The 23,805-nt window shown below is 38.7% G+C and overlaps 1 protein-coding gene across 1 annotated transcript; it reads left to right on the plus strand.

The window, feature by feature from the left end:
* The first annotated feature begins 354 nt into the window (after positions 1-354).
* On the plus strand, positions 355-22,459 carry LOC137258961 (beta-1,3-glucan-binding protein-like). The gene is made up of 12 exons (XM_067796655.1): positions 355-510; positions 3,429-3,527; positions 4,819-4,953; positions 5,283-5,404; positions 18,266-18,340; positions 18,627-18,687; positions 19,947-20,114; positions 20,366-20,449; positions 20,705-20,813; positions 21,356-21,418; positions 21,630-21,756; positions 22,194-22,459. Exons 1-12 carry the CDS (start codon positions 399-401, stop codon positions 22,395-22,397), a joined length of 1,359 nt encoding a protein of 452 aa, XP_067652756.1. The 5' UTR covers positions 355-398; the 3' UTR covers positions 22,398-22,459.
* The last annotated feature ends 1,346 nt before the right edge of the window (positions 22,460-23,805 follow it).

A 23,805-nucleotide genomic window follows, 5' to 3' on the forward strand; every position in this document is an offset into this window, starting at 1 on the left:
TTAACATAAAAAATGAACATCACTAGTGGACATTTTAAAGCAATTCCTGTAGTTTTAAACCAGTATGATAAATTTCGTATTAGGTGAAAGGGTTTTGAATTATTTATATGGTACTTTAATTTCTATTTTAGTTAAACTTAAATTCCATGACGGTTTTTGAGTTTAAACTCAAAGTGACGAGAAACTTTTGATGCAACGTGTCTGTGTTAAATATGAAAGGATCTTTGTGAGTTCTAAGATAAGTTTCCTAAACTAATCCAATTTCAAAAAAGATGGGGTCAACATGAGCGAGGTTCCTTATCTCGTTGAGATCACAGGTATATGTATACCTGAGCTGTAACAGAAAACAGACACTCTGTTCGTTGTGGCTGGCATCGGTTGCCTCAACACTGACGATAATGACCATCAAAATATTCTTCGCAACTCTCCTTGTAGGTCTGTGTTATACATCTCTACAGCCAACTATCAAACAAAACGCAGAGAAGAATGGGCTGACATTGTCTTTCCCAAGTAAGTGTAAATGTATATGAAAACAGCATGGATATTTAGCAATCGAAATATTAGGTAAGTACAAGACAAAGTCATAACTGTTCTTCTGACATTGTGTTTGCAGAGGTTGATCCGTTTCCAGTGCACAGGCGTATGTCCATTCTATGACTTTGAATTTTGTTGTCCCTTCCTTCTTTTTGACATTGACCTCTAATGTTTTTACGCCCTTCAACAACAAGTGTTTATATTCTGAATTTATTGATCTTTGATACATAAATTGTTTCCGTGACGACATGGCTGAAGAATGACGATATGAGAACTCACTCGCTCAACTTTTGACATTAGATGCAATGTTCGTCAGAAGCCTTAAAGCAAATCAATATGATGTTAATAGGTGGTTCACTAACGATATGACAATATTTGGTGTGAATGTTTTCCTTCTAATACTTTCACAGGAACCAACCATGAACTCAAAATGAACTTAGCTATATACAATACATGCATGCTTGCACTCACGCACGCACAGTGTGGAAATAAATTAAAGCTACGTCAACATTTAAAATACTTTTCACACAAAATCGTGCCAATACATATATCAGTAGAAGTATGGCCTACATATTAGTGTGGTCAAAGATAGTGATAACGCGCCGAATATTTTCAGCATCGGACCAATAGCAGATGATCTCGCAGCAGTGGACAAGCAGGTGGTGACAGCGAGTTGTTTCAATTGATTCTCTTTCCAAATGTGTACCTAATGTAACGTAACTCCCTTCATCCACAATGTGGCCAAAGGGAGACAAGTGAGGGAATCGCGAACACCAGGGTACACATTAACATTGCTCTGATGAAGATACCGCACGAGGAAAATGTGGTATGGCAAAAGTGTTGAAACGTCACACTGCTCAACCAATGCCGCAATAAGACTTCGTCTTGACGTCTCACTTCATTCAGGTTCCCGTCAGTCACATTGCCGTTAGACTTACCTAGATCGAACATAATTTTCCAAATACGCCATTCATCCTTTCGTGCGAACCGAACAACAACCAGTTGTGTGTGTGGTTTCTGGATCAGTCTACAAATTCTACGGATAACTTTGTCTTCTGAGTATAGTCTTTCAACCGAGTTAGCGACGGATAAGAAGACTATTTCAATTCTGCCAGTTTAGGTAAAACACACTTTTCCCGAAAATTAAAAAGTTTAGCCCATTTAGCTGTTATCTTTATATGAAAGTCGTCTACGTACACGCCCTTGCACGAATGAGGTCATCTACGTTTTCCATTTTGAGAGAAGATCTTTGTTACTAAATCGCAAATCTCAGCATTTGTGTCTCGGATTCTCCAACAACACTGCCATGCTTTTCGTGAATACGTCGTCGAATTGGTACACCAAACATTAAAATTATTATTAGGATGTATATCAGACAGGCAGACAGTCAGACATTATATTACAATAATAGGGTATTGGCCAATAATACATACGAATGCGAATACAAATAACACACTACATGCTGACTGTAAGGTGAAGATTGAAAAGTCCAAATAAATTATGTTATAACGGCCGACTACTTCTTAATTTAAATGCAGTGGAGAGTAATGTACTTGTTGTTTTGGTGGTCTTTTTTACATAATTAATCTTGTTACGGGCAATTAATGTTGTTATAGGTAATTAAATACACAGTTTCAGTTACTGCAGGCTGAGTCTGATGAGCTGACACAATTAGTCTCCAATAGCTCGCCCTCAACATAGGTTCGGCCAACTGAGTGGCAGTAAAGACAAAGACATTGGTCATAGGGTGTATTTGTGTGGCAGCGGTTTTTCACTGCTGGTCTAAAGTTGTTATAGCGGAACATGGTTATAACCTTCCGTTGATATTGCAGGAAGTGATAGGACGAGTAGTTATCAACGTTAAGATTTAAATTGTAAATATTTACATTTAGGTGAAGCGTCAAGTCAGGGGCGTCAGTGTTGAAGACACTTTGGTCCATGACAGTTTAGGTGTGATCCCAAGATATCTGTGCATTATTACAACATCTATTTGTTCACTCTCTTTTAAAAGAATGAAGTTCTAAACAGTGTCAGATACAGCTCATACACCATCAACGGTTAATAGTGAGTGAGTGAGTGAGTTTAGTTTTACGCCGCACTCAGCAATATTACAGCTATATGGCGGCGGTCTGTAAATAATCGAGTCTGGACCAGACAATCCAGTGATCAACAACATGAGCATCGATCTGCGCAATTGGGAACCGATGACACGCGTCAACCAAGTCAGCGATCCTGACCACCCGATCCCGTTAGTCACCTCTTACGACAAGCTGAGTCGCCTGGTTAATAGAGAAAATAATCCTGTTGAATGAATCCTAGTAAACACCTCTTCCACCGTCTTCCTCCAACATTTGAGCTTGTTTAGTTATGATTATAATGATAGTCTGCGGACTCAGAGTGCATCCTTGGCGGATACCTATATTATATTTGAAATAAGGTTTTATGTCTGGCACAAATACACAGTGTATAATACATGTTGATAATAAATTTAAGATATATACCATATTTCAAAATGGTAGATATATGTCCAACGGAAATGGGAAAAGGGCAAATCATCCGTCATAGACTTTTTCACAGAAACTGTGTGCAACGGTTATGGTGAATGAGTGAATTTAGCTTTGCGCCCTAATCAGCAATATTCCGGCTTTTTAGGCGGTCAGTAAATACTCGGATCTAGACCAGGCATTCCAGGGATCAACAGCATGAGCGTCGATCTACGCAATCGATGATATGTGTCAACCCAGTCAACGAACTTGACCACCTGTTTCCGGAAATCGCCTTTTACGAGAAGCATAGGTTGTTGCAGATCAGTTCTATGACGGATCTTCACGGGTTTAACAGTCATGCAAAGCAAACTCGAAGTGTATGTTACATGCTATTCTTTCTTTTGACAGAGATCCCTGGTGTTGATACAATTGAAATGACCTACTCTCTCCATGATCAAGATGTCAGCTTACCTCATGTCTCCAACTCTGTGAGGTTGTATAAAAATGGTAAGTGATAAGGGGTAGTGATAAGAATCAAAGAATATCTGGAATTTATATCAGGTGAATTCCTGCCGAATAAACGATCAAAGAGGCAACCCCCCTATAACGTATATATTTAGTTTTTGAAACTGTATTTGCTCCTAGATCATTCAAAGATCTTGGTATATATCATGTGAGTTATAAACACACAACTTCACATTGTAAGGTCTGTATTCATAAGAACAAAGATTGATTAATGTAAATCTATTTGTGTCAAGTTGTTGTAAATGGCCAAGATATTTTAACGATTAAACTTCTATATTCTTTCCTCACAACGTTTTGGAACCATTGCAGATCATTGCAGATCCCTTCATCAGCTGAACTGACATTATCAAAAGGTATTTGGCATAGTAGAGGTAGAGGTGGACACGCCCAAACGTCCACTGATCCGGAGATCCTTCACTGACTGTTTCCAACAGATGGTGTTTCAAAGGCTGTCACCAGTCGCTACGTGTTTGCTCCATGAAATCATTTAGTGGCTGTTTCCCCGAGGGCGCCGTTCAGGGATCACTTTAAGTAAAGCACCATAGCGTGCTTGTTCCGTAGACATCTAATAATAGTTTGACCCTGTAGATCATTCGACAATGTCTTGCTCCAGTAGATCATTCAGTGACTTCTTGATGATCTAAAATGTAGAGTGTGAGATGATCCATTCACCTTTCTTCAGAAAATCATTACATTTGCCAAGGGGGCTAGGAATTCTAGAAGAATTGCCGGTTTACAGTTATACAAAATGATGTCATGACTGTTTGGAGGTCATCTAAAGATCGTCCGCTGATTATCAGTAGATCACCCAGTGACTGCTTGCTCCAATAGGCATTCATGTACTGCTCTTGACAATCCAAAATGCAGCGTCTGTACCTGGAGATCATCCACTGACTGTCCCTAAAAGGTTATGTCAGGGCTGTTTGGAGATCATATAGGAGATCATCTGTTGACTGTTTGAGTCAGTAGATTATTCTCTAACTGCTCTTCGTGACTCACACCGTACATTGAGTGCAGAATGGCATGGCCGTTTGGAGGTCATCTAGGAGATCATCTGTTGATTATTTTCTCCATTGTGTAATTCAGTGACTGTATACTCCAAGAGTCCATTCAAGAAAATATTAGCATGTTCCCATGACATTATCTTTGCTCCTTGACCTCCGTCATTGGCTTAATTCTCTTGAAATCACTGAAGGACAGTATGCTGCAGGAGATCCCTCGGATCAATATTTTTTACAGAAAATTCTCCTGCGAGTTTTTAATCTTGTTTCAGCTCCTGGATCGTTCACTTACACTGTTCCAACTGAGAGTGCATTTACTGAGAAGAAAGTGCTTGAGTATGCAGTAAAATATCTGTCTGCAAATGGCCACGTTGTGTTTCACCTTGTGGACAAGTATACAATTCCCGGTAAGTAGTTCGGTAGGACATACATAAAATTTGAAAAACAAAATGCAATGACTGTGAAAATGTCGGTAACCATTTTCAACCTTCTCGATAAACCGTTTTGAGTTGAGTAACTTTTCAACTATACTTCATAAAACCACAGAATTGGTCTTCATCAACCCATGCTTGTCTTATGAGGCGACTAACAGATCGGAAGGTCAGGTTCGCTGACTGGGTTAATGACTGGATTATTTATAGATCTCCGCCATGTAGCTGACATATTGTTTAATTGCGTTTTAGGAGAAAATAGTTGACAAACCAAATGATAATATTGGATGTTTATCATCTGCCAGCTGCCTCATCTCTTAGTCCACGACTCTACAGGCGTAGCCATACCGTGATGTTTGACGATTTCCATTCAAGCCATCTAGACAGCAGCAAATGGAGGCACGAAATCACGTGCTGGGGAGGAGGGGTGAGAGTAACATTTTCATTCAGTTTGGTAAGAATGTATCCACGTGCGAGACAAATAACTATATCACACAATTGTATGTGTATAGCCTATGGTCCGAAAGTCGATTACGTTTACATGAGGGCCTGATTACTAGTCTCGGTTCAAACATAAAGCGACTTTCAAAGTGATCTATAAACACATGTCCTCTCATAGAGTCACACGGTGACGATCAAAGGAATGTCTGGTCATCACTCGGTTCGTTTACAAACAACATCATACAGCTGTAAACATATGCTCATTATATGATCACAATTGTACAATGAACTTTTCATTTAGCGAGATTTCGTATAAGTTTCGAAAGAGCTTTGTCGGGACTCAGAGAGTAGTCCGCATTGTGGAGACCACCTGATTGCGCAGACCCTGGATTTGACAGATTGACATGGTCCGTTAATACAGTCTTTAAATCTTGATGCAAATTCCATTCATATAACGGCCAAACGTAATGTCCACCCGAATCTACCCGTACAGGGTTTGTTTACGCGTCACGAGGTGTCATGAGAGATTGATCCGATGCAAGCATATCCATTCCACGCCTCTTCCTCAAAAGGAATATACGCCTCATCTTTTCAAGTACGGCCACGCACTATCTTAAAGTATTATGTCATAAACTAGGGGGTATCTGGCAGGACAATCCTTGGATGTACTCAAACAAATGGAAAGTCAACTTCATCTGGAAGCTAATTGTCGGTCTCTGTTGAATATCCGGGACTATTAGGGTTTTTAGGGGGATAACAGATGCATTTTTGTTATCTTACATTCCTTCAGTGGCTGATAAAACCCTTTCGCAATGAGTCAACCATACGTGTTGGAAGACGTTATCTTTACGATTGCGAAAGGCACATATATGTCCATTCATGTGCAACTAATAAGCAATTAACACGTCACAATTTAATTCTGGACTCACAAAAGTCCAGAAACTCTCAGCACTGTGGCCACTCTCTCACAAGGGATTTCGCAAAATTAAACAGGCAGCTGTTATGTATATGTGCTAAGGATGAAAAATTTTTTTTCGAAAACTCAAAATTTAAACTCGCTCGCCCATGGGCACGCCCATGGGCGAACAGTGGCCAATGGGTAGGCCCATGGGCAGGCCCATGGGCGAAAGTGTTTACTTTCATCCAGAATAAATGTTTTGGAGGTTGTAAATGAATGAAAAAATGTTAATAAGTATCATGACACAAATTGCAGCTTGTTGTGACTTGACTCTGCTAACTGACAGCGATTTTAAAAAATCTCGCCCATGGGTGAAAAACATATTGGCCCATGGACGAGAATAATTAATTTCATTGAAACTACATGTTTTTTTCCAGGCTTTGAGCTTTTCAATGAATGAACTTGTATTTATTATTGTCTTGACACGAAATTAAGCTTAGTTTGACTTAATTCGGCTAATTAAGAGTGATGTTTCAAAACGCTTCGCCCATGGGCGAAAACCATTTGGCCCATGGGTGAGAATATATACTTTTACTCAAAATACACCTTTTCCCATGTTTTGGAGGTTGTGAATGGATGAAAGTATGTTCGTAAGTATCATGTCACAAAATTCAACTCATTTTGAATTAATTCCGTTAATTTAGAGCTATTTAACAAAATCTCACCCATGGGCGAAAAACATTTTGGCCCATGGGCGAGAATATTTCCTTTTACCCCAAACACATCTTTTCCAATATTTGGAGGATGTGAATGAATGAAAGTACATTTATGAGTATCAGGACAGACATTTCAACTCATTTTGACTTAATTCCTCTAAATGAGAGCAATTTTGAAAACTCTCGCCCATGGGAGAAAGACATTTTGGCCCATGGGCGAGAATATTTGCCTTCACTCAAAATACATTTTGACTTAATTCCTCTAAATGAGAGCAAGTTTGAAAACTCTCGCCCATGGGAGAAAGACATTTTGGCCCATGGGCGAGAATATTTCCTTTTACCCCAAACACATCTTTTCCAATATTTGGAGGATGTAAATGAATGAAAGTACATTTATGAGTATCAGGACAGACATTTCAACTCATTTTGACTTAATTCCTCTAAATGAGAGCAATTTTGAAAACTCTCGCCCATGGGAGAAAGACATTTTGGCCCATGGGCGAGAATATTTGCCTTCACTGAAAATACATCTTTTCCTGTGGTTTCGAGGTTGTAAATGAATTAGGATACATTTGTAAGTATCATGGCACAAAATCCAACTCATTATGACTTAATTCTGCTAATTGAGACCGATTTTCAAAAACATCTCGCCCATGGGCGAAAAACATTGGGCCCATGAGCGAGAATATTTCCTTTTCACTTCAAATACATCTTTTCTAATGTTTTGGAGGATGTAAATGAATGAAAGTGCCATTGTGAGTATCAAGACACAAAATTCAACTCATTTTGACTTAATTTTGCGAGTTCAGGAAGATTTTTAAAAAATATGCCAGAATAATAATTTTTACTCAAAATACATCTTTTCCTGTGTTTTGGAGGTTGTAAAGGAATGAGGATATATTTGTAAGTATCATGGCACAAAATTCAACTCATTTTGACTTAATTCTGCTAATTTGTAACAAGTACAAAAATCTGGACTTCCACTCAAATTTTCATAGTTTTTTTTATTGTCTTGGGGGTTGTAAATTTATAAATGAAAGTGTGTTTATAAGTATCACGACAAAAAAAATGAAATCATTCCGGTCTTAATTCGACTAATCTCGCTCGTGGACGAAAATATTTTCGTTTGCTCGTTTTCTTTATTTTGCAAACATGTGGTTTAAAAATAGATGAAATTCTAATGACAATTCAGTTTAATTTCGTGAGTTTAGTTTTATGTCGCACTCAGTAATATCCCAGCAATATGGCGGCGGTTTGTAGATAATCGAGTTTGGATCAGACAATCCAGTGATCAACAGCATGAGCATCGACCTGCACAATTGGGAACTGATGACATGTGTCAGCAAAAGTCAGCGAGCCTGACCACCCCATCCCGTTAGTTACCTCTTACGACAAGCATAGTCGCATTTTATGGCAAGCATGGGTTGTTGAAGCCCTCTTCTACTCCAGATCTCCACGGGTCCCGAACACAGAGCTTTACTTCCAGCAACATATACAGTACACTTAGAATACTAAGCCTTGAGATTCTTTTGAATTTAGGTATTCTATAAATATAAAGTTATGAAGTTATTTGTGAAAGCCCTAATCAAGAGTGACCAAACTCCAGTGACTATGCTGGGACACACTAATAAACGGTGTTGTGATATCTTTAAACTGTATTGAAATATGTCTTGTCAATTCCACTGACATTCGCCAAATGTACCTACCTAGTAGTTTTAAGTGTACCTACCCAGTTTAGCATGTTTCGTTTTAATAGTGTGGTCTCCATTTTTAGTAATTCCCGTTTGCCCGTCCCGGCTTTTCTTCGTCCGAGGTTTTATGGGGTATTCTCCTATTTGGCAGACCAGAAATAATCTACAACAGGGGTAGGTCACTCGCTTGTTTTCTTTACCATTTGTACTAATTAGTATGCGCCTCCTCATGCTACAATGCACACAGTGACCTGATTCGTCTCCATCGCAACTTAGGCTGCGTTTAACAGTACTTCAGCCAGTTTACTGTATCAGTCGAAATCTTACAATGAATGAATGAATGAATGAATGAATGAATGAAGATCAAGAAGTATATGTGAATGAATGAAAGAAATGATAAAAGAAAGAAGTGCATATGTGAATGAATGAGAAAGATATAATAAAAGAAAGAAGTACATATGTGAATGAATGAAAGAATAAAAACATGCTAAAGAACGCAAAACTATCGTTAGATCACATGTGTTAACATCAGCTTGTTATTGTCTCCCTGGTCAGACGTAACAATTGTCAGACAGGTTAAAACAACAAACTATCTGGTTGACTGCACAGCTGCCTGTTGACGTAGTATACCCACATCACCTACTTTTCCTGCGTAACCTTCATCTACATCACCATCCTTAAAGGTCACATACAACGTAAAACACAACTTTGCAGATTCTGGTACCTTTCGGTATGCACTTGCCGAAACAAATCATAAAAAATGCCAATTCAATCTATAAAGTTGAAAAAAACGCGATGAAAAAAAGCCCGCGAAATCGGAGTTCAAACGTTTCAGTAAATTCCCCCCAGCGCTGGGGAAAAAACTGGTTTCAACAGCTGTGCTGCGCTGCGTCCATAACGCATGCGCAGTGAATAGGTTCGCGGAGCTTGAAACAGTATGTATGCCCAGAGTCTGAGGTCGTGAGCAGTAGTTTAATCTTGGTTGTGTACACAAACCAGTAAATAACCTACTCTTTACGTAAAACAACTTGTTGATTGTGGTAAGCAGTCTCTGTCACAGAGAAAGCTCATTGTCTGGTTTATTCACACCTATAAGTCTCTCTGCCTGTCTGCTAAAGACAACATGCAATACACAGCTTCAATCATTGACCACGTGCAATTTGAACTTAACACCTATCAGACTATACGACATAAAGAAAATAAGCTGATTTATGACTCGTGCACCCGAGTCCCGTGTCTGCCACATTATGTAATTAGGCACGTGTGATACACATGACATGCTTTTATGTCTGTGGGTTGCAAACAAACTACATTCATTTTTTTCGGATGACTGGATTTGACGGAAACTGGTGCAAACTCTTGTCAGTTTCAAGTCCTGCTTTGTACTTGGACGAATGACAGATTCCAGCCACGCAGTAGTTTACCATCTCTACTGACATGATTTTTGACTGGATCGCGCGCAAATTCAGATAACATGTATTTTCAAAACCCAGCATCTCTATATACATTCTTCATGGATAACGACTTCTTTTAGTGTATATGATTTTGTTTGACAACAGTATATGAATCCATACTGAAACGACGCATCAAGTACACAAAAACAAGTTGTTATCTATAAAGAATCTTTTCTTGTGACTGGCTATACTTGTAAAATGCTCATCAAACAGATCATCTTTCTGAACACACAATGAACCCTCAGCATATCCGCAAATGAAACAGCCAATCGGAAGCCGTCGTTACACTTGAGTGCATATCCACCCGCTATGACTGGGTTCGGTCTCCCGAGGGCTTCGTTTCGGGGGAAGTAAGCCCAAGTACAAAATATTGCACTTTTGAATCGCGATTGTACGTTTATAATTTTGTTTATTTGGTTTTTTTTTAAAGCAGCAATGTATATCATATGTCATGAATAAGTGATAAATGTGTTTTAATTATGTTTGATTTTTTGGTTGCATGTGACCTTTAATATATTGAGCAGAGAGCACAGAAGGCCCTGTAGCTGTAACCACTGAACCGTGGCGTCTCTCTGCTCCCAAGTTCCCAAGTGGGGGTGTCCTTCTCTACCTATTCCATTAATCTTTAAAACATCTAACAAGCTCAACGCATGCATTTTTTTTACTCAAATGTGATGTTATACATATCATAAGAGTATTTTTATGTATTATTCAGTTGATAAATTATTATTTCATGATGCATATATGTACAATATTTTGCTTCGATTCTGTAACTACCGACATTATGACATTGAGACCATTCTGATTTATCGAGTAAAATACGATTGTATAGTTTTGAGTTTGAATCTTGGCATATTTTACCGGTTTGCCACTTTTGCACTCTGCCCTTTTAAAGGGGGCGTGCATATTTTGGTGGTTTTTAGTATTCCATCTATTCATTTGGATTTATTAATTTATTTGTTTTTGTTTTGTTTTGTTTTGTTTTTTACTGCTAGTGGGTCTGTTAGTCTTCTTTGATAACTGTAGATTTATTCTGACGTTTGACGAGCGGAACATGAAGTGTTGTTATCATGTATGTTATGTAATTATATTATTGGTATGGAGCGGCAGTGATATGTATGTTTATGCTTGCCAATCCAGTCCCGATTACTTGAGATTAGTTTAAACTATAGATTAACGTATCCATACTATTACTGTGTAATCATTATATCGGGCTATGAGGAATACGTAATGTAATCAAGATTGACTTTGCGTTTACTTTTCTATTTTTTAAATAGATTTTCACTATTTTTGCTACACTCGAAAAGATTTACTTTGCCTTTCGTGATTGTGGTCTCTAAGTATTTTAGAAATTATGTTGTTGAGACAACTAGAACTGTTGATCTGCAGTCTTTCAAAATTCATTTTCACGAGATATATTCTCCCTTTTTACCAGTTCTCAAAATGAACATATAACCGTTTACACAAAGGTATCTTCCCGTAAAATAAGTAGGACGAAACGTGAAGCATAGCAGCGCATTTGCCATAACTGAAATTGTTAAAATGATCCTGAAAACTGTCATTTTCAACATTCACCTTGCAAGCAATTTTATCAAGAAACTAAATAACTATTTTACTAATGGAAGGAGTGAAATGAAAGCCCATTTTATTAACTGAAGTCACTGATTGAACTCGCTAACATCGATTCACTTACATTCTGGTACACGAGTCTTATTTCGTTTCCTGAGCACACACATTTTACTTTTTTATAGAAAATCCGTGTCTAATCCCATAAAACAACACCATTGTCACTACACCAAACGATTTTGACCTCGACCTTAAACAAAGGTTTAACTTACAGGACTACCTGTAAGATATCCCTTTCTTGATAACGAGTTTAACAGCTACGCCGAAATGCTGCTTACCTAATAAGAAGTTGTATATCCATAGAATTTTCGTGGTTTTTGTCCAAATGATTATGACCTGAACAGATATTACTTTGTCAAAGACTTCATGAGTGATTTTCAAGTTCTAATCCACACACAGATTTCCACTTTTTCATCATTTTGACTTTTATCTCAGTTTGTTGAGTATCTCAGCATAACTGGCAAAGACAATGGAAACTGAGCGGAACGGTGACGCTTTCTGTTTCTTCCGCGTTCACTTACGTAATTTCCGCAAAGCGCCTACGACAATTTGCGCCGAAAAAGTCATGTCTCGTCCGCTGGTTTGTTTATTGGAGTAAAATAGCTGCCGCTTTCAAGTGTATTTTACTTGTCATATACAAAATTCATCCATGGATCACATTAGGTCATTAGGGGACACCAGCTTTGAAATGTACAGGTGTTCGTGAGTGTATATGGATGAAAAAGACAGATTGCGCAAGACGCGCAGCCAAATATCTCACATTCAAAGGAAATCTCGAATTGATTGTTTTATAAGGCGTCGAGCTGACCAGTTGGTTTTGGTGTTGTGTATAAACCTCCTTTGCAAGAACTTTGTCAAGCATACCTGCTTTGTCCTTTTGCAAGACCTGCACATATTAGTGTTTGAAAGACATTCACATTTATGTGCGTGTGCTCTGGAAAACATTGTCCGGCACGATATTCCTTCCAATTTAGTTATTGTGTGCATGCTGCATTTCAATTTTTGGAAATGTGCTTAAAACATATTTTGATTCTCAAAGAATGTGGTTCGTTTAGCAAGTAAAATATTGCTTTGATTAACACTTCACCAGTACTATACAATATTACAGAATACACAAAACCGGAAACACAAAAACGACAAATTATAGCATTGTGATTAGGGGTATATGGGGTTATAGGAGTCCCTTTTTATCCACCGAGACAAGCCCTACACGCCCTGGTGGGGTGTGGATTCGGGGGAGGGGGTAACGGAGGAGATGACCAAGACACACGTACTCCATACGCTATCATGGTCTTCCTTACTGCTTGAAGATCGACCTTTTCTCACTGTGGTCTATGATGACTTCGGTGAACGGAAAAGAACTTATTCACTGTGAAAACCAGAAAATAGTTGAATCCGTCCACGATTTTATCATAAAACACAAAGCTTGATTTTTAATTTTTTAACAGAAACTAATTAACTTGTCAAAAACCTTCTCACAAATGTTCAGTGTTTCTACAAAGAGCTAGTCAGACACAACAAACCATAACTCTATTTTTCATGTTTACTTATATGATAGTTGTATTTGATGTAATGATATGTATGCATATGTTATTATATGATAGTTCATATGGATGACGACACATGCTTCATTTATATTTTGTATTATATGCTGTATGGGTGAGGTACTGTAAAGCTTGTTCACCAGTCCCAATCAGAGTTACAAAACACACAAATATACAACAACATGGAGATGTGTGGAGAAAATAGAGACATATGGAGAACAGCAATGTCATAACTGAACAGAAATCATTCCCTCTATTGTTGAAGGCCGTGTGGGATTAGTTAAACAAAGAAATCTAGTCGACCATGTCTCCTAATCCTCTTACTCCTTAAACAAACGACTTTCCTGGGCTGTCTAAACTTGAATTGAAATTTTTGTAAATTCGATGTTTCGGGTATTACGTAAGGAGGTAATCAGGTGTCAACACTATGGCGTTCGACGTTCCGGACATGAAGGAAAACCAAATACGTTATAAAGTACAGTAATGTGGTCACTATGAGCGAGGCAGACAGTCTGATGAGCACAGCTCATTACGGAAATCTCTTGTCTTTGGAGCTGCTCGTTGAGACGCTGAAGCCTTCTGTCAAGTTCTTCTTTATTCTTTATTGTGGCCACTGTGTCACAATATGCTGTTTACATTGCTCACAGACCCTCGATTCACGATGACGCCAACTTTCTCGACTACTGTTCGTGCGACGACTATCATTCAGGAATTGGTTCCACAGCTCATTCTTTCACCGATGTCTTTGTGTATGTGTTTTAGCTCGTTAATTAGCGTAGAGACGAGTCTTCTGCTATTCTCGGGCACAAGTTCTCCAAGGCAGTCGACGCTCCGGGTGTCATTAGAACAGTGTTGAGCACTGTCACACTCCACTGCTTTTCGACAGCCCTGTTGTGTATTTGATAAAACAATCGACAATCCGGGTGTGAACCAAAAGAGGATACCACCATTCTCATCGCTAGATGAAATGGGATGAAGAAAACCCGCACACTCTTCATCACATTGCTACACCGTATTTACCATAACGAATGTTTAAATAGCACTTTATGTAAATAGAGCATCAAAACAAGCTGAAACCATGTATTATATTAACATGGTACTAACTATAGTCGATTCGAACCACTGTTCTACAGTTCACTGACTGCCTTGGATGCAGGCTTTTCCCACGTGGCGGGGTAAAACTTAATGATCTATTCTCCCTCGCAAGGCCACGTGAACCAATCAGAAATGGACATTCTTAAATGGGGTAGGAGAAATGTGCCCTGTAGGTTCTCGTCAAACGTCAGAATAAATTTACAGGTACCAAAGCAGACTCACTCGCTGGGCGACTAGCAATAAAAAAAACCCAAACAAAGCAAAAACAGATAGATCAATTAATTTAAACAAATAGATGGAATACTAAAAACCACCTAAATATTAGCATGCACGCATCGTTTAAAAAGATAGAGCGCTAAAGTGGCAAGATTCAAACTCAAAACTATTCAATCAAATTTTACTCGATAAATCAAAATGGTCTCAATGACATAATGTGGTTAGTTACAGAATCAAAGCAAAATATTTGACATGTTTATGTGCGATTTATTTAGCAAAGCCAGAAGAATCCCCGACAAACACAACCGCTTCTTCTCAATATGTGGGTTTGTGAGAGTGAGGGTACTCCCTACAAGGCTCACTCCCATTAGTTAACAAGGCGTCCTCCCATTTGGTAGAGTCGATATACTAAGATCATAGGGGATTTAGCAACCATGTTGGATTGAAGGAATGACAAAACTCTGTGATAGATTAATGAGTGTCTTTTTTAAGCATTATGAAAATGGTAATGGTAAATTAACACAAAATGCCCTAAACCTGTCCAGCGTGTCATATATATAATTTAATTTATAATTTATCAACTGAATAATACATAAAAATACTCTTATGATTATGTATAACATCACATTTTAATAAAAAGGTGCATGCGTTGAGCTTGTTCGATGTTTTAAAGATTAATGGAAGAGGTAGAGAAGGACACCCCCACTTGGGAACTTGGGAGCAGAGAGACGCCGCGGTTCAGTGGTTACAGCTATAGGGCCTTCTGTGCTCTCTGCTCAATATATTAAGGGTGGTGATGTAGATGAAGGTTACGCAGGAAAAGTAGGTGATGTGGGTATACTACGTCAACAGGCAGCTGTGCAGTCAACCAGATAGTTGGTTGTTTTAACCTGTCTGACAATTGTTACGTCTGACCAGGGAGACAATAACAAGCTGATGTTAACACATGTGATCTAACGATAGTTTTGCGTTCTTTTGGAAGGGATGGCCGTGGTGTAGCATTTATTCTTTCATTCATTCACATATGTACTTCTTTCTTTTATTATATCTTTCTCATTCATTCACATATGCACTTCTTTCTTTTATCATTTCTTTCATTCATTCACATATACTTCTTGATCTTCATTCATTCATTCATTCATTCATTCATTCATTGTAAGATTTCGACTGATACAGTAAACTGGCTGAAGTACTGTTAAACGCAGCCTAAGTTGCGATGGAGACGAATCAGGTCACTGTGTGCACTGGAGCATGAGGAGGCGCATACTAATTAGTACAAATGGTAAAGAAAACATGCGAGTGACCTACCCCTGTTGTAGATTATTTCTGGTCTGCCAAATAGGAGAATACCCCATAAAACCTCGGACGAAGAAAAGCCGGGACGGGCAAACGGGAATTACTAAAATGGAGACCACACTATTAAAACGAAACATGCTAAACTGGGTAGGTACACTTAAAACTACTAGGTAGGTACATTTGGCGAATGTCAGTGGAATTGGCAAGACATATTTCAATACAGTTTAAAGATCTCACAACACCGTTTATTAGTGTGTCCCAGCATAGTCACTGGAGTTTGGTCACTCTTGATTAGGGCTTTCACAAATAACTTCAACTTCATAAATATAGGTTGAATACCTAAATTCAAAAGAATCTCAAGGCTTAGTATTCTAAGTGTATTGTATATGTTGCTGGAAGTAAAGAGCTTCAACAACCCATGCTTGCCATAAAAGGCGACTATGCGTGTCGTAAGAGGCGACTAACGGGATGGGGTGGTCAGGCTCGCTGACTTGGTTGACACATGTCATCAGTTCCCAATTGTGCAGGTCGATGCTCATGCTGTTGATCACTGGATTGTCTGATCCAAACTCGATTATCTACAAACCTGCCGCCATATTGCTGGGATATTACTGAGTGCGACATAAAACTAAACTCACGAAATTAAACTGAATTGTCATTAGAATTTCATCTATTTTTAAACCACATGTTTGCAAAATAAAGAAAACAAGCAAACGAAAATATTTTCGTCCACGAGCGAGATTAGTCGAAATAAGAACGGAATGATTTCATTTTTTTGGTCATGATACCTATAAACACACTTTCATTCATATATTTACAACCTCCAAGACAATAAAAAAAACTATGAAAATTTGAGTGGAAGTCCAGATTTTTGTACTTGTTACAAATTAGCAGAATTAAGTCAAAATGAGTTGAATTTTGTGCCATGATACTTACAAATATATCCTCATTCATTTACAACCTCTAAAACACAGGAAAAGATGTATTTTGAGTAAAAGTGATTATTCTGGCATATTTTTAAAAATCTTCCTGAACTCGCAAAATTAAGTCAAAATGAGTTGAATTTTGTGTCATGATACTCATAATGGCACTTTCATTCATTTACATCCTCAAAACATTAGAAAAGATGTATTTGGAGTGAAAAGGAAATATTCTCGCTCATGGGCCCAATGTTTTTCGCCCATGGGCGAGATGTTTTTGAAAATCGGTCTCAATTAGCAGAATTAAGTCATAATGAGTTGGATTTTGTGCCATGATACTTACAAATATATCCTAATTCATTTACAACCTCCAAACCACAGGAAAAGATGTATTTTGAGTGAAGGCAAATATTCTCGCCCATGGGCCAAAATGTCTTTCTCCCATGGGCGAGAGTTTTCAAAATTGCTCTCATTTAGAGGAATTAAGTCAAAATGAGTTGAAATGTCTGTCCTGATACTCATAAATGTACTTTCATTCATTTACATCCTCCAAATATTGGAAAAGATGTGTTTGGGGTAAAAGGAAATATTCTCGCCCATGGGCCAAAATGTTTTTCGCCCATGGGTGAGATTTTGTTGAATAGCTCTAAATTAACGGAATTAATTCAAAATGAGTTGAATTTTGTGACATGATACTTACGAACATACTTTCATCCATTCACAACCTCCAAAACATGGGAAAAGGTGTATTTTGAGTAAAAGTATATATTCTCACCCATGGGCCAAATGGTTTTCGCCCATGGGCGAAGCGTTTTGAAAAATCACTCTTAATTAGCCGAATTAAGTCAAACTAAGCTTAATTTCGTGTCAAGACAATAATAAATACAAGTTCATTCATTGAAAAGCTCAAAGCCTGGAAAAAAACATGTAGTTTCAATGAAATTAATTATTCTCGTCCATGGGCCAATATGTTTTTCACCCATGGGCGAGATTTTTTAAAATCGCTGTCAGTTAGCAGAGTCAAGTCACAACAAGCTGCAATTTGTGTCATGATACTTATTAACATTTTTTCATTCATTTACAACCTCCAAAACATTTATTCTGGATGAAAGTAAACACTTTCGCCCATGGGCCTGCCCATGGGCCTACCCATTGGCCACTGTTCGCCCATGGGCGTGCCCATGGGCGAGCGAGTTTAAATTTTGAGTTTTCCGAAAAAATTGTTTTCATTTTTTCATCCTTAGCACATATACATAACAGCTGCCTGTTTAATTTTGCGAAATCCCTTGTGAGGGAGTGGCCACAGTGCTGAGAGTTTATGGACTTTTGTGAGTCCAGAATTAAATTGTGACGTGTTAATTACTCTTGCAATGTCACTTCCTTTTATACAGGGTGGTCAGTTCCAGATGTACACACCGGAAGCTGCGAACACCTACATAAAGAATGGCGTCCTCTACCTCAAACCGGTATTGACCTCCTGTATACAGTCATAGTCAAAGCAATGTAGAGTACATTGGTTACATTCTTTTGACACTGTTGCTGTTCATCTGTGTTTGACACAGAGTTGGTGGAGAAATGCCAATAAAGGACATAGTTAAAGTTTCGCCTGATAAGTCTCCGACATAAAAAGTTCTGCATGCAAAAGACTCCGACTTGTTTCCGTAAATGGGTACAAAATGTGAAAGTTTTTTTTGTAAGATGTGATCTTAGTGATATTTCTAAAATTCAAGTAAAATATGCTGTTGTATTCAGACGCTTACGGCAGACAAGTTTGGAGAAAACTTTCTTCATCATGGAGACTTGGATGTCAGAAGTAAGTTTCAGTTGCTTTCACCGAAGAAACAACATATCCTGAAATATAAACTGTGAACATATGTCATGTGATTATGATCTGCATGTGCCTGCATACTACCAATGTGAATGTCTGGTGAGTTTTTGCAGTGCCGTCGAGCTCACGAAAGTTTAACTTACATTTGACATTTCAAGATACCGTAAGCATAAACTGGACTAAAGTTACACTGATAAAACCAGATGTTCACAATAACAGCAGGCAGACATGACCCCAGAGATAGCATTTGACATCATTAGAAAGTGAAGATCTCTGATAAATAATTAGAAAAACCTTGACCATTAAGAAATGATTTCTGGTGCAACCCGTGAAGGTCCGCGATAGAATAGACCTTCAGCAACCCGTGCTTACCATAAAAGAAGACTATGCTTGTCGTAAGGGGCAACTATCAGGGTGGTAATGATAACAGGTGGTGAAAGATAATGATATATATTCTTAAACACTTATTTAAAAACCAAAGAAACGTTTTACTTGTTTTCACTGATGTAATTCAGTGCAAAATGTTGTAAAAGCCTGAAATCATAGGAATGATTTTTTTCACAATTTTGCACACACCATAACAGCTGTTTCTTGTTTCAGTATTTGAAAAATGGTGGCATAGTGATTCATAAACACAAGACCTGTTATTGTATTGCATGGTGACAATCACTTGACTGTATAGTCCTGACTCAATTTATTTACAAACAACGTTATGCATTTGCAATGCTGCTGAAATGTATATCTGCTCATGATATAGTCACGGTTGTACAGTCGCCAGTATTTCTTATCGACGTGTATAGGGATTTGTCGCTTCTGTTATATCTACGTATTGACTCCGGTCGTTAACCAATATCACGCCCTCTTGAGGACGTCACCTAGTAAAAACTTGATGTCAGCAATACAGTTTTCTTCAATGCCTAACACTATCAAATTTGCTAATTGCATAAAGATTCAGTACATTTTACAGGTGGCTGTCAAAATTTAAAACAAACGTTGACAGGAGTTGCAGGCTATTGGTCATTGTTATGTCATTCCATGGTTAGATATTTCTGTTTTCCAGAGCAGTGGGAGACGTGCACATACAGATGCCAGCCTCTGGGATCGAAGAATGAAATCCCAAATGCAAACTTGCAAATTACCTGAAAAAGATTTAGAGCTGACCGTTAATGTTTTGCAACGTGTAAACAGGCACAGGATGCAGTTGCAATGTGTCATCGCATTTCCCAGAAATATCTGTTTTCCAGAGCAATGGGGAACGTGTACATACTACAGCGACAGTGGTTGCCACCGTCTGGGATCGAAGAATGAAATCCCCCCTATCATGTCATCTAAACTCTATTCCAAGGCTTCAATCACCTATGGAAGAATAGAAGTCGTTGCTCAGTTACCTAAAGGAGATTGGTTGTGGCCAGGTGAATATATCGTGGTCACTACATGTTTAAGTGTTTCCAACCAAGTGGCACAATGGGATGAGCTCTGAAATGAGCAGCTACAGCTGAATCATGAGTTGAATCCGTACTCTTATCGGTTGCGGTTGTCACCAATAAAACTATTTTTGCGCATTATGTAGAACAATGGTTTGTTAATGTCATATATTGTATTTGATCTAATAAGATAACGAGACATCAGTTAACCTTATTTAACTTCTGAATTCCTTTCAAAGCCATCTGGATGCTTCCACCCACAAGACCTTGGAAATATGGTGGATGGCCAATTTCCGGTGAAATAGACATCATGGAATCGAGAGGTATGAAACATGCTTTCTCTTTATGACACGTAATCGTAGTTCTCCAGCATTACAGGCAGGATTATCAGGATGTTACATAATTCTTAAGTTGTATAACCAAAGTTACCTGATACTGACGGGTACCAAAGTAGTTTTGAAAGATCCAACTGCACTGAAACGCTCAAACACACGCACAACATACACTCACCTACATGCCTATATAACTACTCACTCACTCATCCACTCACCCCCTCACTCACTCGTTTCAATTTACAGGAAACGTGAATTTAAAGGACTCAGGAGGACATGACCGCGGTGTTCACGTTGCTTTCTCCACTATCCACTGGGGCACTTCAAGTCAACATCGGCAACAGTCTCATTCAGCGTCAGTTGCACTGAGTCTTATCACCAATCCTTATGTTGTACCTGACAATGTTTTTTGTCTTTAGGTCACCGCACGAACCATGTAACCAACTTACTTAAACTTGTTATCGTAAACAGGACGTGATACACGTCACAAAATAACGGCCATGCAGACACGTACTAATTTCTAACTGCAATGCAACAGCGAATTCAGTAAACTACCTTTTATAACGAAGTGATCTATACTACAATAAGGATTTCTAGCCCGGATCATTTCCTGCATATTATCGTCGAAATGCTTATAACGAGCGATGCTTTTGTTAACTATATTGTCTGGTCCAGACTCGATTATTTCCGCCATATAACGGAACATTGTTGAATGAGGCGTAAAACTCATTCACACACTCACTGGTGGAAAATACTAAGATCCGCGAAATTTAGAGCCTCCTTTTCATATGGAACTCTCCAAAGTACCGTGAAAGAATATAACTTCCTTCACGAAACTACGAATAGTTGAAATTGTGTCCCTCAGTTGCTATGACTGTGAAGTTTGATCTGCTGCAGGACAGGTTCTTGGGGTGATGGCTTCCATACTTACGCCATTGACTGGACCGCTGACCACATAAGGTGCGTTGGAAGAAATATTACGTTGATCCTCCAGAGGGAAAAGACAAGGAACGTTTATATCTCAGTGCATATTTGTGAAACATTTTGTAAACTCTTACCAACATTGTACAGTTGACACCGATCAATATGTAAACAAAGCAGTTAATAGATGTGTACACTGGGGGTGAAGTCATGTCCATTCAAGCAAGAATTCTGTTTTCTCATCAATCAGGACTGAAATAGATCATCATCCACTTCAAGTCATGCCGACCCCTTCCAACGGATTCTTTTCATACAGTCACCTCTCTGGCACCAATCCCTGGGCAAAGGGTGGCAAAAACGCGCCCTTTGATGGACCTGTAAGTTTTCATTTGAGAGCGAAAAGGTCCTTGGGTTATGGACATTATACTGAGTTTTAGTCTAACTGAAAGTCTTCTAACAATCAATCAATAAAACTCCTCCCGTTTCGTGACCCGTGAAGGTCCCGGGGTAGAATAGGCCTTCAGCAACCCATGCTTGCCATAAAAGGCGACTATGCTTGTCGTAAGAGGCGACTAACGGGATCGGGTGGTCAGGCTCGCTGACTTGGTTGACGCGTGTCATCGGTTCCCAATTGCACAGATCGATGCTCATGTTGTTGATCACTGGATTGTCTGGTCCAGACTCGATTATTTACAGACCGCCGCCATATAGCTGGAATATTGCTGAGTACGGCGTAAAACTAAACTCACTCACTCACTCCTCCCGTTTCGGAAATCAAAATCATTGGACTTTGAATGTTATTTACGTTTTTCAGATGGGTCTTATTTTGAACGTTGCTGTGGGTGCCACGGATGGCTATTTCTCTGATTCGTATCATAATGGTAACGGTAAACCATGGAGAGACGGCTCTCAGACGGCCATGATGGACTTCTGGAAGAACAGGCACCAATGGCAATCTACCTGGCATGGCGAAGACGTCGCTATGAAGATCAAGTCCGTCAAAATGATCCAATATTAGAGTTCTTCCCAGATGATCGTACAAATGTCACATCACAATAAATATTATTTGGCAGTCAAAAAGAGCTTGTTTTGTTTTAGACGCATAATTTCTGTACCAGTTGTTACTCTGTTTTCTGTGTTGATGTCGACCTTTGCTTTGTTTGGTTGTTTTAGGTTTTCTTTATTTCCATATATGTGGGGTTTTATATTATTTCTTTTTATTATTCGTTTTGATTTATTCAGTCAATTAACTATTTTTTTTTTTTTTTTTTGGGGGGGGGGTGGTGTGTTGGGGGAGGGGGTGTTGGGGGAGGGGTTTGATATGTCTACACCGTCACATGGCAGATGACTTACTTCTTCAAAGACGTGATTTTCACTGTTTTTCATGCCGCAGATGTGCTTCCCGGAAATGCTGCAATGATCAACCACATAGCCCAGATAAACCCTCAATAGGGTTGGACTCACAATGTGTGCTTCTTGTTGTAGTAAGACATCGTGCATATGGAGTGTGGCAAGGACATCTCCCTTCTACTTCACATTTGTCTATTTTTCTCAAAGGATAGAACCTTTGTTCCAGATGGTCTGAAGCCGACTTTGTAAGATGTGAGATATTTCTGTAAGATCGCCTCAGAATGCTTATGTTTTACGTGACAACATCTGGGCATAGATTTTCGATGCTCTCTTAGGGCTGAGATAGTCGTAAGTCAATGTTAATGTATGGCACTCACGACTATCTTAAGAGAGTTCCGAAAAGCTAGGCTCGGGTTCCCAAACATTATGATAACTGGCGTTTTCTACAACGATTCCATAACATGACAAACTACCCCTGAAGATCCAGGTTCGATTTGATTTTCAGCAGGTTCGATTTGATCTTCAGCAGCGCTTGCTTATGGTATGAAGCGACTAACGACACATGTCATCGCATCCCAACTGAACATTAGCGTAATGCACATCGGAGCAGCTGTAAACTATCAAACAACTTGACTGACAATTGCAAATCAATTTCGTAGATCTCCATGATGTCCAGACTCGAGTATTTATACACCATATCAATCATTTTTCCCAAGATCAAAACAATTACAATATTTTCAGTTTATAATAACATGTCACAATTTAATTCTGGACTCACAAAAGTCCAGAAACTCTCAGCACTGTGGCCACTCTCTCACAAGGGATTTGGCAAAATTAAACATGCAGCTGTTATGTATATGTGCTAAGGATGAAAAAATGAAAACAATTTTTTTTCGAAAACTCGAAATTTAAACACGCTCGCCCATGGGCGAAAGTGTTTAATTTCGTCCAGAATAAATGTTTTGGAGGTTGTAAATGAATGCAAAAATGTTTATAAGTATCATGACACAAATTTCAGCTTGTTGTGACTTGAATCTGCTAACTGACAGCGATTTTTAAAAATCTCGCCCATGGGT

Source organism: Haliotis asinina, chromosome 12 (genome assembly GCF_037392515.1).
Source record: "Haliotis asinina isolate JCU_RB_2024 chromosome 12, JCU_Hal_asi_v2, whole genome shotgun sequence".
NCBI classification, from domain to species: domain Eukaryota; kingdom Metazoa; phylum Mollusca; class Gastropoda; order Lepetellida; family Haliotidae; genus Haliotis; species Haliotis asinina.

Coding starts and splice junctions, on each gene's coding strand:
- LOC137258961 (XM_067796655.1), top strand. CDS start 399: ATGACCATCAAAATATTCTTCGCAACTCTCCTTGTAGGTCTGTGTTAT. Junction 511..3,428: donor GCTGACATTGTCTTTCCCAA/GTAAGTGTAAAT, acceptor TTCTTTTGACAG/AGATCCCTGGTGTTGATACA. Junction 20,814..21,355: donor CGGCAACAGTCTCATTCAGC/GTCAGTTGCACT, acceptor GATCTGCTGCAG/GACAGGTTCTTGGGGTGATG.